Source organism: Condylura cristata, unplaced genomic scaffold (genome assembly GCF_000260355.1).
Source record: "Condylura cristata isolate star-nosed mole 26May11 unplaced genomic scaffold, ConCri1.0 scaffold00015, whole genome shotgun sequence".
Classification (NCBI taxonomy): domain Eukaryota; kingdom Metazoa; phylum Chordata; class Mammalia; order Eulipotyphla; family Talpidae; genus Condylura; species Condylura cristata.
In genome coordinates, this window is record NW_004567116.1 from 3,134,553 (window position 1) to 3,149,757 (window position 15,205).

At 40.7% G+C, this 15,205-nt stretch overlaps 1 protein-coding gene across 2 annotated transcripts in view; it reads right to left on the minus strand.

Annotated features, from left to right (window-relative positions):
- Window positions 1-12,148, minus strand: part of RTN3 (reticulon 3) — a 47,221-nt gene extending 35,073 nt beyond the window's left edge. Inside the window, exon 1 of one of the 2 annotated variants that reach the window (XM_012725408.1) lies at window positions 11,811-12,148. In XM_012725408.1, the coding sequence (XP_012580862.1) occupies window positions 11,811-11,949 (139 nt within the window). In that variant the 5' untranslated portion in view covers window positions 11,950-12,148. The remainder of the gene's footprint in view (window positions 1-11,810) is intronic. The other variant, XM_004682690.2, reaches the window with a different exon arrangement.
- Between the last annotated feature and the right edge of the window lie 3,057 nt (window positions 12,149-15,205).

Sequence of the window (15,205 nt, forward strand, 5' to 3'; positions counted from 1 at the left end):
AGATGCATTTATAAAAAAATTTTTTTTTTGTCAAATATGCTCATCTTCAATGGAAGAAAAGAGGAACCCCTAGCATTTTAAAACAAGTATCATTTCAAGAACAGATGATGCTCCCTTGCAACTCTGTGGGAGAGGGAAAATAGGAATCTAAGTACTAACTGGTAACTCACTCAACCATTTTCAACTATATTTTAAGAAGTTGGCCATTAATGTGACCACTTAAAAACATACAGTTGGCAAATAGGCAAAGCTGATTCTGAATACTTTAAAAACAAATCATAATCTTCTGGTAAAATAGGACACATGAGAAATCTTTCATCTTCTAAAGCTAAATGCCTCTAATTTGGCAATATATATTTCAAAATTTAAATGCACATACCTTCCCCACCCCCTGCATATAAGCTCTAATTTAGCATTCCTGTCTACAAACTTATCCTATAGCTATATTTGCATACATAAACACTAGAAATAATCATGGAACACTTGCTGATATGAAAAGGAGATACAGCTATATAAATTGATAACTGATATATTAAATCTAAAAAACAAAACATACAATCTGCTTCCAACAAAAGGAACTAATCAAAGGGATTTCTAGGTCTATATTTCACTACAATCCTTAAAAATAAGAAATCAAACCCACAATATTAATTATTTGTTCAATAAAGATGGCAAAAAAATACCATGTAAAAAACAAAGCCATTCAGAAATGGCCCTTACTTAATTCCTTTTCCCCTAACAATTACAAAGTTTAAGTTGTTTTTTTTTTTCTTTCCAAGATTTATTTATTTGTGCATACAGAACTGGGGTACAGGCCAGAGGCTCGGGGGCGGTGAGAGGCTTCACCAGAGACAGAGTGGGGAGCAGAACACTGCTGAGGAGAGCAGCAGGTGGGTCAGGAGAGGTCTGCCACACCATGCGGTCACCTCCGGGTCAGGTGGAATCGGGAATCGACCTCATGAGGAGGTGGCTTTAGCTTTCCAGTGCTGTGCTTTAACCCGCTACGCCACCAGGGAGGGCCACAATTACAAAGTTTTTTTCACAAATACTAGAAAGAGACTTAAATAGCGCCACCTTCAACAGGGCTCCAGAATGTTTTTCTCTTTTCCCAAGAGTTTTTTCCCCATAATGTTATACGACTTCTTTTATATTTTAGAGCTGGCAAGTACTGCCAGTGTATTCCTGAATAGCAGTAGAGAGAAAGGACCTCCTGGCCTCTCCCAAAACAATGTATATGCCATGATTAAGGCTTTCTTTTATACTTTTAAACTTTTATTTTAGAATAACTTTAGATTTGCAGAAAAAGCAGTGTTGCTTTATATCCAGCACTGATTTTCTCTGATTGTTAATCGGTTACATTAGTATAGCAGCAGCACACTTGTCAGACTAATGAACCAATGACACATTATTATTTTTTTCAATGACACATTACTTTTAATTAAACCCCATATTTCATTAGTTTTCTTCTAATGCCCCTTTTCTGTTCCAAAATCCCATTTGGGATACCACATCTTATTCTGCCATGTCTTCTTGGTGTCTTTACTTCTATGACAATTCCTCAGACTTACCTTGCTTTTTAAAAATTATGACTGAGGTAACTCTGGATTACAGTACTGTAGAGACAGAGGTGCACACCTCCACAAAAGCAGGTCAGCCATACCATGCCCATCACCAAAGCTCCAATGATTCTTCCCATAGTCCAGTGTAAACCAACCCCCATGCTCCCATCCTTCTTGTTCTGGGAGCCTCCATTCTGCAGAAAGATTTCAAGTGTTTGTTTTGATTTTATTTGTTCCATAGCTTTGTTTTTTATATTCTCTATGTGAGTGGGAGCATCCAGTATTTGTCTTTCTCCTGACTTACGTTACTTAGCATAATTCCCTTAAGGTCCATCCAAATTGCCACAAATGGCAAGACTTCATGTGATTTTCCCAATAGTTGAGTAGTATTTCATTGTATATAGATACCACATCTTTTTTATGCACTCATGTCTGTTGGACATTTAGGTTGCTTCCACAATTTAGCTATTATAAATATACTGCGTGAACATGGGAATCATATTCCTTCAAATTAGTGTTAGTGTATTCTTCCAATAGATACCTAGCTAAGGGAATGCTGGATCAAATGGCACATCTATTTTAAGTGTTTTGAGAAACCTCCATACTGTTTCCATAGAGGCTAAGCTATTCTATATTTCCATCAATAGTGCAGGAGGGATCCTGTCTCCACACCCTCAGCAACTCTTGTTTTCAGTCTTTTGTATGAGAACCATTCTCATGGGTGTATGGTAGTATATCTCATAGTTTTCATTTGCATTTCCCAGACAGCAAGACTTCCCATGTTTTTGATGTTCTTGGTAGTTTCAGGGAACACTGGACATTCAACATCTTTCTGTATTTGGGTTTCTTTGATGTCTTGCATGATTAAGATTGGAGTTATGGGTTTTGAGGAGGAGTATCACTTAGGTAAAAGGTCATCCTTGTTGGATCACATCAAGGGTACAAATTATGACTATGACTTATCACTGATGATTTCATCTTGATCCCCTGGCTAAGAGTTTTTGCGAAGCTTTTCTACAAAAGTATGTATCTCCACCCTTCATACTATTCTCTTGGGAAACAAGTCATTAAGCACTCCCCATACATAAGGAATGGGGAGAGTCTACATAAACTAGTGGGTTGATTTTTATTTTGTTAGTTAATGTAATTACTAGAAAGACAGACCAGGTAATGATGTTTTAGTCCTCTGGAATGAATAAAGGTAGATACAATTTACTACATTTACTAAATTACTTCAATTTATATGCCCCTAGAAATAAATCCAAAGTGGTTAGAAGCACTTTAGAATTAAGGACCACCTCATGCATCACTGTTATCTTTCATAAGACAGAATATGACAGCCAGCATATAACAGAAGAACCTGAAATGAAGGACTGAACATTATGGAGGCTTAATAAATGTTTAGTGAAAACTGAACTGCAAGATTTTTTAATTATTTCCAAACTAGACTCTGAATGTTAGTCCCAATAATGGACTTTAGTCCTATCAATGTAGTTTCCTTTAGTATAAATTAAGATGGTGCTCATTATTAACCCCATTATTAACTCCTTTAGGGTTAAAACACTAGAAAGAATGGGAAAGCTCTCTGGGTACTTTATGGAATAAATGTATATGCAATCTAAGGGGAAAAACAAGCAAAATGCTGCAAAAGTAAACAAAATTAGAGAGTCAGACAGAAACAAAATGATGGGTGTAAATAGGAAATCTGTTACAAATATTTTAATAATCCAACTTCATAAATAATACTACATTTGCTCTTAGAAATGTTCTACCCTTCCCCAAATAATGTTCAAGATGTATCAAATTAAGACCTCAGATTTTGGGAGGAATAACATCGAAATTAAATTTATTGTAAAATATTTTAAATTTCTGACACATCATTATTGCTGCACTATTTACAATAGGAAAGACATGGAATCAACCCAAATGTCCAAAAGTAGATGACTGGATTAAAAAGATGTGGTACATTACACAATGGAATATTACTCAGTAATCAAGAAAGATACTCATGCCTTTTGCAGCAACATGGATGGAGCTGGAAGGGATCATGCTTAGTGAAATAAGCCAGAAAAACACCGCATGGCTTCACTCATAGCAGGAGCATAAAGGCCCAAGGGGGGGGAGTAATAATGAACTATATATACCAGAGACATTTTACGGGGGTGGAGTGGGAAATGGGATCAAAAATGGGGGGGGGTAGGGCGCGGGACTATGGTGATGCCTCATGGGTAAACTGGCGATGGGAAGTCCATGGGAATTACAACTGAGATGGAAAAAGGCACAAAATGATGTAAAAATAAATTATTATAATAAAAAAAATTCTGACACATCAGACTAGCCTTCCACTGAGTCCTTATTGGAAATGCCTTTCTAATACACCAAAATGTAGCATTCAAGTGGCTATATAAAAAGACTTTTCTGGACAAATGCCATTAATGGGAAATACCATGAGTCTAAACATAAACATACTAGTAAAAGAATCCTATCTTAAATGTTAAATATATAGTAGTTTTATGAACTCACATGAAAACATTTTCCTCTCAACTTAAATGGATGTATCAATTTCCACAGGATTAAGTTTCTGCAATACTTATAATTCAATTTTCTAAAACCAAATGTGCTTAACCTGAAGTTTACGTATGGATTTCATAGTCATTCATGCATCATGTGAAAGTTTATACAGTATTCACATGTGTGCCTTTCTGGAAAGTTTCTTCATACATTAATATTTACTGGACACCTATTATGAGGCAAGGGTCAGTTTCAGGTGCTGAACAAAAACATAAGGTCTATGCTCTCAAAAATTCCTGAAGGTCTGAGAGCAGTAAAAATCTCCACTCTGAGGAAGGTATAATGTAGTGCATAAGACAGAAACAAATTAATTCATATATGTAAGATTAAAGCAGGGGAGCCTGTAAAATACCACTTTTTTGTGTTATTTAGGTAAGTTGACTAGGCAAAGGACTAAAGGAGGTAAAAAAGTAAAAGTAGCTGCAAGGCTATATAGGGAAGAACATTTTTTTTTATAACAGTTTATTTTTACATCATTTTGCATCAAGGGAAGAACATTTTAAGCAGAGAGAACAGCAGATAAGACCCTGAGGTGGAGAGGTATACCTGTTGTGAAGCACTGGCAAGGATAAGGCCAGGTTATGGTAAGATTAAAAAAAAAATTATTTATTTACACATACAGAACTGGAGTACAGGCCAGAGGTGCAGGGGCAGTGAGAGGTTTCACCAGAGAGAGTGGGGAGCAGAACAGGCAGATTGATGAAGCACACTGCTGAGGGGAGCCGCAGGGCTGGTCAGGAGAGATCTGCCGTGCCGTGTGGTCACCTCCAGGGCTGGGGATTGAACTAGCACTGAAGCAGCTGAGCTTGCTCATAGTGCTGCACTTTAACCCACTGTGCCACAAGGGAGGGCCCCACAGTCAGATATTCTAAGGCAACCTAAGCCCATTAAGGACTTCAGCATTTACTCTGAAAGGGATTAGAAGCCACTGAAGCATTTCATTTGCTCATGAGTGCCAGGCTCTCACTTACATTTTTCACAGGCTTCTACCTGCTGCTATGTGGAGAACAGATTGAAGAGAGGCAAGAAAAGGAAGCCTAGAAACTAGTTAAAGGCAACTGCAGTAACCCAAAACTGTGACAGTAGTAGCCCTGGGCCAAGTTATTAGCAACAGAGAAAACTGGTCTGACACTGGATATATTCTGAAGGTAGAATCCATAGGATCTGTTGGTAGTTGTGTGAGAATCAAGAATGACCTCATGCTTTATTTGAGCAAAAGATAGACAGAATGGTCATTCACTAGTTGACTAATTCTGAGAAGAACAGATTTGAAAGGAACAATCTGGAATTTTAAGTTTGTGTATAGTAAAACCGAGATGCCTATTAGACATGGAGGTTGAAGACAAAGAGTGGGAAATACCAATTCATAGATGATAATTCAAACCACAAGATGGATGTCATAGATGAGACCAATGTAGAGTTCTGAGAAGTGAAACTGGGAGCACTCTAAATTTGAAGAGTTGGAAAGATAAAAAATAAACAGTAATGTGAAATTCCAAGAATATATAGCTCTCTGATGTCAGAAAGTAAACCAGTGATTGCCGAAATGCTGAGAGGGATGGAGGAGGGCTAACAGGTATGGGATTCTTGGGGGTGGTGGTGGTGGGGAGGGGTGATTGATTAAAATATTCTTGAATATATACTGATGATGGCTGTACAATCTTGTTTATAACCTAAGCACCAATTTAAAATGGTGATTTTTTTTCTGTTGTGTGAATTGTATTGTATCGCAATTAAAAAAGTAACTAGCAAAAGTGACAGAGGAAGAACTGGTAAAAGAGTGCAGTGTCAGAAGACAAATTTTAAGTTTTTCAAGGAGAACAAAGAGATCAGTTTTACCATAAGTTGTTAATATGGCATTTAAGATGAGGACTGAGAAGTGACAGTGGATTTAACAATGTGCTTTAAAGAATTGATTAACTTCACAAGAGAAATTTCTACAGAACAATGGAACAAAATGGCACCTGGCTTACAAACCATGGAACCAGAAATTAAGGCTGTTAAATTAAACTGCTAACTGAATTTAAGAGGGTGACTGAACCGCTTATCACATCATTTCCAATTTTAAAGAAAGGTAGTGTGTATATTTGAGAGAAGACTGTCTTAGTTTCATTGTTACATTCAACTTCACAGCCACAAACCTTTGGGCATATCCCTTAATTTCTGAGTCTAATTCCTCATCTGTAAAATGAGATTTACATGTATAAACATAATACAAGTCAATCTCCCATTGCAATACCGCCTCAAGGGCCCTCCCTCATGGAGCAAAGGGATAAAATGCAGCACTACGAAACTATCCAGTCACTGTAGCACAAGTTCGATCCCCAGCCAGGGAGGTGATGCATCTGGATTGGCAGACCTCTCCTGTCTCCCTGCTGCTCCCCTCAGCAGTGTATTTCAGTATGTTTGCCTGTTCTGTTCCTTACTCTTGTCTCTGGTGAATCCTCTCACCTCCTGCAATTCTGGCCTGTAGCCCAGTTCTAGTAAGCATAAATAAATCTTTAAAAAAAAAAAAAAAAAGATGGTCTATATGTTATTTACTTTTCTATCTACTACAGCACTTAGCAAAGAGGTTTAACATATACTCAAACATTTGTTGACTGTAACAATGCAATATACAAATGTAACATAAAAATCAAACATTTCTATCTTATGTGTAAAATGAAGACAATGCTCACCTCTGAACTGTTTTCAGCTAAAAGATCAAAAGGTTCTGTATTAATCTAGTATGAAAAATGGTTTCCAAAATACCCTTTAATGTATGCACAAAGGCAAGTTCCAGATGAGGAACATGTCAAAAAACTCACATGCCCTCTCTCCTGGTTAGGTTATGATGATGTGCTTACAGGGAGAATAAATCAGTTGATTGAAGAAAACAAGTAAGAACTCTCACAAGAGCAGGCTACCTGCTAACAATTATTTGTCCCCCTCCCCTCAAAATTAGAAATGTAAATCCTATGAAGTATTTAAAGGAAGTCTCTGTGAAAATGCTGCATCACAGAATAACATGCTTACATAGGTCACAGATATGCAGCAAGACTTCAATGATGCAATCACCAGCAATACTGATTATAAGTAAACTTACTTAGCATACAGACCATTTTCAAAACACCTATTACATACTCAACAATAAGTTACAATGAACAGACGTGAAGGTGAATCAGTTTCCAATGCAACTTCTAAATGAGTTAATTATATGAACATAGCATCAACTTGGTAATTTTTTCCAAAAAGTTTTACTATGAAAATAATTAACATGCAAGTTTAGGAAGCAATACTAAATTCACCATTAGCAGTAAAGTTGAATACAAATTTTAAGTACATACAAGTATGTATAATCATTTACTTGGAGACTGTAATTCTGATTACAAAAGTGGTAATTCTAGAATTAAGGCTAATTAGACGTGCCTTTCTGCAGAAAAAACTGGATCAAACAAAACTGAAAATCTTAGCTTTCCCTTCAGTAACATGTCACTAATTCTTCCACTACAAACTTCATTTTATTTTTTAAAGATTTATTATTTATACATAAATGAGGTACAGGTTAGAGGTGGGGGTGGTGGTGAGAGTATTCAACAGAGACAGAGTGGGGGGCAGAACAGGCAGATAGATAAAGTACACTGCTAAGGGGAGCAGCTGGTGGGTCAGGAGAAGTCTGCCACGCTATATGAGTTACTTACCTGGCTAGAGATCGAATTGATGCTGCTAGTGTTGTGCTTTTAACCCATTCCACCACCAGGGAGGAAACCAAACTTCATTTTATAAGTTCAGTATTAAACAATGAATCCTATATTTCAGAACTGATATATAATTCCCCCACTGCATAATACAAGAAATAACATTAGTTTTATTTTTGTTTTCAGACCATCTCTAAAATAATAAAAGCACTGATGCTCTTACCAGCAACTTTGTAAACAATCCACTCTAGATTTCAATTTAGGATTAAGCTATGTCTGGTTAAATATTTGTAGCCTGGTTTGCTTGGTCTGAATGCTTCAATTATTTGTGAATTTGATTCTGAAAGAAAACAGCATTGTTTTCACTTAATTCATGAGGAATAAAAACCATCCAAGTCATGAGGTATGTGTAATCCATACTGACATGATCCTTCTTGCTGTCTCTTGTACTCTTGCTTCCACTGACAGGAATTTCATAATGTATTATAACTACCCTTATTATGGTCAGAATGCTGCAGAAATATTTAAGCATATTGATGTCATGCCAAACCACCTACAAAACATTTTGGCTCTCCTTCCTCCAACCTCTTCAACAAACTTGCTGAATGAAAGGGGTGGCAGCTATAGTCAAGACTTAATGTGAGTGGTCAAAAGCTGAAATACTTACTTTTAGAAAGAAAAAGGCACAGGATCATTAGTAAGAGGAAGGTTGTAATTTCTCACTTATAATTCAATTGCTATTTTGCATGTCAGTGGAAAAAGCTTACTCTATGCAGAGATATATCAAATTGTAGGAATTAGTTTTTAAAAAATTTATGTATGTATACAGAACTGTGGTATAAGCCAGAGTTGTAGGGGATGAGAGGATTCACCAGAGACAGAGTGGGGAGCAGAACAGACAGACTGATGTCAGTACACTAAAGTACACTGATGAGAGGAGCAGCGGAGAGACGAGAGGTCTGCCATGCTGTGTGGGTCACCCCCCTGGGCTGGGATCGAACTTGTGCTGCAGGGGCTTCGTACTGCTGTTCTTTACCTAGCTGTGCCACCAGGGCGGACCTTATATCAAACTGCAGGATTTAAAGGCCCAAAGCAAATTTGGTCTAAGATACTTTGCTGAGGTTCGGAATTTGCATCAAATCATAAAATCATTAAGGGAGAGAGTGCCAATCTCTCAGCTCAAGTCTGTGTGTTTATCACCTTGTAAGTATGACAAGATCACAATAACTTGACATGAATACAGCATACAGATAACGTCAGTGGTCTGGTTCTTTTTTAAGGGGCAAGACAGAAAAGTATAAATTATATACTCACATTTGACTGACATGTTAGAGTTGAAAATGACATCATAAAAAGTAGATGGTGCTGTCATGAGTAAGAAAGAAGTATATAAAGCAAAAGCTTAAAGAAATTGTCCAAGCTGTTTTTGCTCTGAGCTAATTTCCATGAATAGATACCTGACACGGAGATTTATTTTGTCATCGTGATTTTCACAGCAATCATAAAGAACATCTCAAGCAAGTCAGTGAATTTCAAAGTCTTATCAGCAGTTAACTATTAACTTTTAAAGTTCAGACAATAGACATGCATGTATTCCTGAAATCTAATGAAAGGTAACATTCCTTCTTGAAAGAACACTAAATATTTAACTCTCAATTTCACCTCAGCCTCTTACATCTGCCTTTTAAATCTTTAGTTTCCATCAAAGAAATCTCAGCAATCAAGGGGCAAATCATGGTCCCTGACTTTCTCCATGTATACTACATTGCTGGCTGCATTAGTATTCCAGGTACTGGGACCTTCATTCTTTAACTTCATGAAGGAACTATTATTTCTAAAATTTGTTACTGAATAGGTCAGTGAAGAACCACTTACTCTCCTTTTATTTTTTGAAAAAAAATTTTTAAAGGTTTATTATTTTAATTTTTTTTGGGATACAGAACTGGGGTATAGGCCAGAAGTGTGGGGAGGGTGTGTGAGAGTGTGAGAGAGAGATTTCACCAGAGACAGAGCGGGGAGCAGAATAGGCAGATGTACTGAAATACACTGCATAGGGGAGCAGCGGGTGGTACAGGAGAGATCTGCTGCGCCATATGGCTCACCTCCCTAGCAGGTAACTCCTACTGCAGTGGCTGAGGGAAGCTTCATAGTGCTGCACTTTAACCTGTTGTGCTATGAGGGAGGGCCTGTTTTTTGAAAGTTTCTAAAACTAAGAGTTACTTGAAAGAACATGAAGGTGAGATTGACTAAAATTAAGATATATTTTTTAGTATCCATTTTAAATGAGTATCTTTTGGAATAACCACATCAAAAAAAGCACTCCACCTTATTTTCATGATGTAGTGCATGGGGTTCAATAAAAATACCTATCCAGTATGTATTAATACATACTGCACTTAAGATATAGTATCTATCAGCTGAATAAAAATATTAAAAACAACAACAACAACAAAGGTATGTACAACAAACGGTAAACAATGACAGTAAATTGAAACCAAAACATCAAGTTGCTAAGTTATAGGGAAGCTGCAGTTCATCTGGATGTTTGCCCAGACAACAAAAATTTGGAGCAGAATTGCTAGTAGTTTAAAGGGAACAGGATTCTAAATTTGTTGCCTCATTCCTTTATCTGGACAGCTAATCTTGACCTTGCAGAAGCTTCCTCTGATAGTCTTTCTCCTGAAATGACATTAACACACTGAGAAATCCGACAAGGTTACACCAAGGCTCTTCTGTGGAAATCCACCATTAGAAGACAACGTCGAGATACTTAAAGATCAGAAATGTCATGTTCTTTAGTACCATAAACCCAAGAATCTGGCAAAGGAGACAATGAAACACTTTTTTAAAAATCTCTCAAAAACCTCTTACTGGAACTAAAGAGAGCAAAATTCTATGTACTCTCCCAAGCTTATGGTCCTTCCTATGAGAAAACGCATTCTTTTCTCCTTCAAAGACAGAGTTGCTTTAAGAACCACCACCTGCTCATGATGCATTTTTTTTCTCTTCAAGAAGGCATCTGCACTGCAGATCTCGGCGCGAGGGGCGCTTGCCAGCCAGCTCCCACCAGCAGGCAGAAGCTATACAATGGAAAACTAAAAGCGGCCTGCAGCTTCCCTTCTAGTCTTTTAGAGATGGGAGGAGAAAGGGGGTTCAACCAGCCACTGCTTTGTCTGAATGTTCTTCCCCCTCCCCCCTTTCTGCAGTAAACACCCCTTTTGTCACTCTGCAATCAATAACAGCCCACAGAAAGCATGAAATCAAAATATGTTGACGGCTTGGCAGGATTCTCCTTATTATCTTCTAGAATATAGACGACTGACTGCAGGCCCCCACCCCCACGCCGCGCCAGGCTGTGTTGCAGATGCAACCACGGATCCATCTTGGCCCACCAGCGGCTCCCTCCCAAATCTTCCCTGAGCCATTCTCATCACGCCTCGGGAAAACCGGGCGTTGATAACATCCAGCCACACAAAAAAATCGAAGGCAGGTACCAGTAAAATATAGGGCTAGAATGTTCCATCAAACTTGCGCATCCTCCCCATGAGCAAACTCCCCCTCCCCATGGACTTGGAAGACTCCCCAGAATGTCTGTGTCAACACCTGTCCACAAACCTGCAACGCCACTCTTCCACCACCGTGCCGTCAAACCCATCACAAACCGCGTCTCCCAAATCAACCTGCTCCAGTCCCCCTCAACCTTCCACTAGATCACTCCGGGTACGCGGATGGCTCCCCCCACTGGCGTTTCCCCCCACCTGGCCGTCTGGGCGTTAACGCCCACTCTGTAGACTAGCTCCCCGCCCCCAACCTGTTTTCATCACACCCCGTTATTTCCTCACCGGTTGCGCGACCTTACGCTCCCCTCCCCCTTAGCCCATTTACCAGACGCTCGTCCCCCGGGGCCGAAGCCTCCAGCTGGCGCCAGGGATTCCTCTTTCCCGACTCCTTCGTTGTCCCCCCCCCCCACCGCCCGAGGACGGGGGTCCCCGGCGAGCCTCACCCGCACAGGAGGAGCCGCAGCTCTTCGCCCCCAGGGCGGGGCAGGCGCCCGGACTCCCGCCGCCGGGCGCAGAGGGCTCGGCCCCGGAGGACGACGAGGAGACGGACGGGGACTGGGTGGCCGCCGACGGCTCTGCCATGGCTACGCGAGCAAGGACGGGAGAGGGGTGAAGAAAGATGCGGGGTGGGAGAGAGGGAGGGGAAAGAGAATAATCGGGCGGCTATAGCTCTCCGAAGTCGCTTCACACCTCCGGCTCAGAGGACAGACTCCGTCAGACTGACTGACTCAGCCAAGCGCAGCAAGAGGGCGGGAGCGCCAACGCGCAGGCGCACAAAGGGCCCCCGAGCGGGCAGCGGGGGCGGTGGCTGCTGCGTCTGGGCGCCCGGAGACGCAGGGCGCAGGCGCAGGAGCTGTCTCTTGGCGCGGCTGCAGGGAAGGAGGGGCAAAGCCCGACTCACGCGTCGCCCGGGCCCCTCCGGGAACCCGACGCGGGGCGGGGACCAGGCATCAGGCCCCGCCCACTACTGCGGCCCTTCCCCGAGGGCCCCGGGGGGCTGGTGTTTGTATGGTAATTCTTTCAGTGAATGTTTTAGGGTCGTGGGTAGATTGTGTAATTTAACCACAGGTTGCTTCGCTTTCCCCTTCTATTAGCTGGAGAATATCTTTCGCTTAAATACCGAAGCTGGTATCTTTTGTCTGATGCCTTTCCATCTGTGACTCCAGTGAAAGGTGAAAGCCATGGTGTGGTTTAGGCCTTCTCAGCAAGGAGCTCCATGAATACATCTGGATATGTCGTAGAATCTCATGAGACAGAGGTGGCACGGTCTCCCACTTGGTAGGTGGAGAAAGATGCTGGGCGAATGAAAAACCATTACTCATTCCAATCACATTGCAATGCAGTTACAGACCCTGCTTTGTATTCTTACCTCACTACTGTCCCTAGAGGGACCTTCAGCTTGGCCTGCAGGTCTTAAGTTTGGTCTTTCCTCGGAATAGGCCATCAGGTAGAGTAGACTTGTTAAGGGTTTACAGCTGAGCTGATGAGAAAAAGAGCCAGGAGGTAATGTCCTGGCAGTGGTTGTAGGGGATGGCAAAGTGAGTTAATTAAAAGTTTAGAATATGGCATAAAAGACACAGATTTGAATTTTAACTGTAGCCTACAAAAAGTCCTTAACTATCTGAAACTAGATATCTGAATAATTGGATTTTGTTCACTTTTTGCATTGGTTGGCTTGTGAAATTCAAAGCCGCCTCTCTGATCAAAATAATCGAAAGGTATATTCTTTAAAAAAGGGAACATAGCCTGGAAATTATAAAAGTCAAGGCAGTGGGCCTTGTTATTGCTAAAGCAGCAATCGATGAAGGACTATTGCAGTCTCAGCAGATCCTGGAAAGATGCAGTCTCCTGAAGTGGGAGGGAGTCAGCCTGGAGGCCACAGGGAGGATAGTGATCTGACTAGTGGTATTCTTCTAGAACAGACAGCGAACTACATCTGCCCTTGACAGTTTTTAAGGTCAGGTAAAACGCAGATAAGGGAAAAAAACCAAACAAAAAATCCAGCTCTTGGCCATCGTAACACTCTGAAAAAAGGCACAGAAGAATCTTTCCCAGAATAACTTGGCGCCAAATATCTTACCCTGGCACTTACAGCATTGTTGATAATGCAGCAAACTGTCCTTTAGATGACAAAGGGAATATATACAAGCCGATCTGACAACCAGGGTAGTTATATCCACTCATTCTGATAAAAGTATAAGATTTAAAGCTACATCATTAGGTGCTACATAAGGAAATGAACAATTGGTTGCTGCTCCTAACAATTTTTGCTAGGAACTTGAGAGCTTGGCTGAAAAGGATGCCCATTTCCATGATATCGAGACATTGAGAAAAGATCCTAAGAATCAATACACTGATGTGATTGTGGGGTTCTCTTGTGACCTTGTTGACACATGAGGCCTCTGTGCTAGGTTCAATTATCGAAGCTTTCCTTCCTGCTCTCTCTTGCTGTATCATCCCACTTCCCTGAGACTAACTGTGGCTTGGGATGTTATTTGTATATATCATTTATGCCACAAATGTTTACCTGCTGTGTGTATGACTCTATCCTGGGAAATTTGGAAGGGTTCAAAAAATGTCCTCTCCTCAGTAAGCTTACAAGCAAGTTGAGTTTAGGACATATTCACAGAAAGTTAAAAAATACAATTAAAAGGCAACTATAAACAATACAGAACTACAATGCTATGATTAGGAGGCAAGAGAATTATATGATTTAAGAAGGGGGGGACTCATCATGGAGATATAGTAGCTTAGGGAGGAAGGACAATGTTAGGAGTTTGGAGTGTTGAGGTCATTAGGACATGGGCAGCAGATGCTGGGGTTGCTTTTATGCAAGTATATAGACACCCTTTTAGACAGAGGAATCACAAAAAAATGTGCCTTCTTCCCAGCCTTGCTGCTGTGCACCTCAGTGCTGCTTGTCTAGCAAAAGTTTGGCTTCTTTGGCTTCCTCCAGCCCCTCTGCTCCCCAGGCTGCCTTCCTGCAACTCACAGTCTGCACAGCCATCTGTGGTGGCCACAGACTAAGAAAGGTGATAGTGTAAGGTGTGTTGGGTGTGGTTAGCTTAGGTTGACTAGAGCAGAGGCCTTGAATTAATTGGGTGGAGAAGGAGATAAAATGGGGAGAACAATAAAGCCAGGATGTGAGAAGCAATAATATAGCACTAAAGGGCTGAGACTTTTTTTTTTAAGATTTTATTTATTTATGCATACAGAACTGGGATACAGGTCAGAGGTGCAGTGGTGGTGAGAGGATTTACCAGAGACAGAGTGGGAAACAGAACAGCCAGGTTAACAAAATATACTGCTGAGGGGAGCAGTGGGCGAGGTAAGAGAGGTCTGTCTTGCCATGTGGGTCAGCTCCCTGGCCCGGGATCAAACTCTGTGCTCCAGTGGCTGCAGATAGCTTCATGGTGCTGTCTTTAACCTGTTGCACCACAAGGGAGGACCCTCATAGGTATATTTAAAAATATGTATACTAGAAAGTCTTTTTCTATATCTACCCCCACTTCATCTAACAGCCTCCCCTCAACATACACATTGATAATTAAATGATTTCTTTTTTAAAAAAGATTCTATTTATTTATGCCTACAGAACTGGGGTATAAAACAGCGGTTAGTGGGGTGTGTTCATATTGCTGCACTTTAACCAGGGAGGGCCCGGTCTTGAGTTTTTAATGTGTTACTCCGTTGAGGGTGGATCTGATATGTACCCTGTGACACATAAAACAAAATATAGGATTTCTCCCCTTAGCTGTAGTCACCATTGCTCTCCCACCACTAAAGCACCCATAGTCTTCCCCTATTGTCCACTGTACCCCTTTCCCTTGGATGCTGC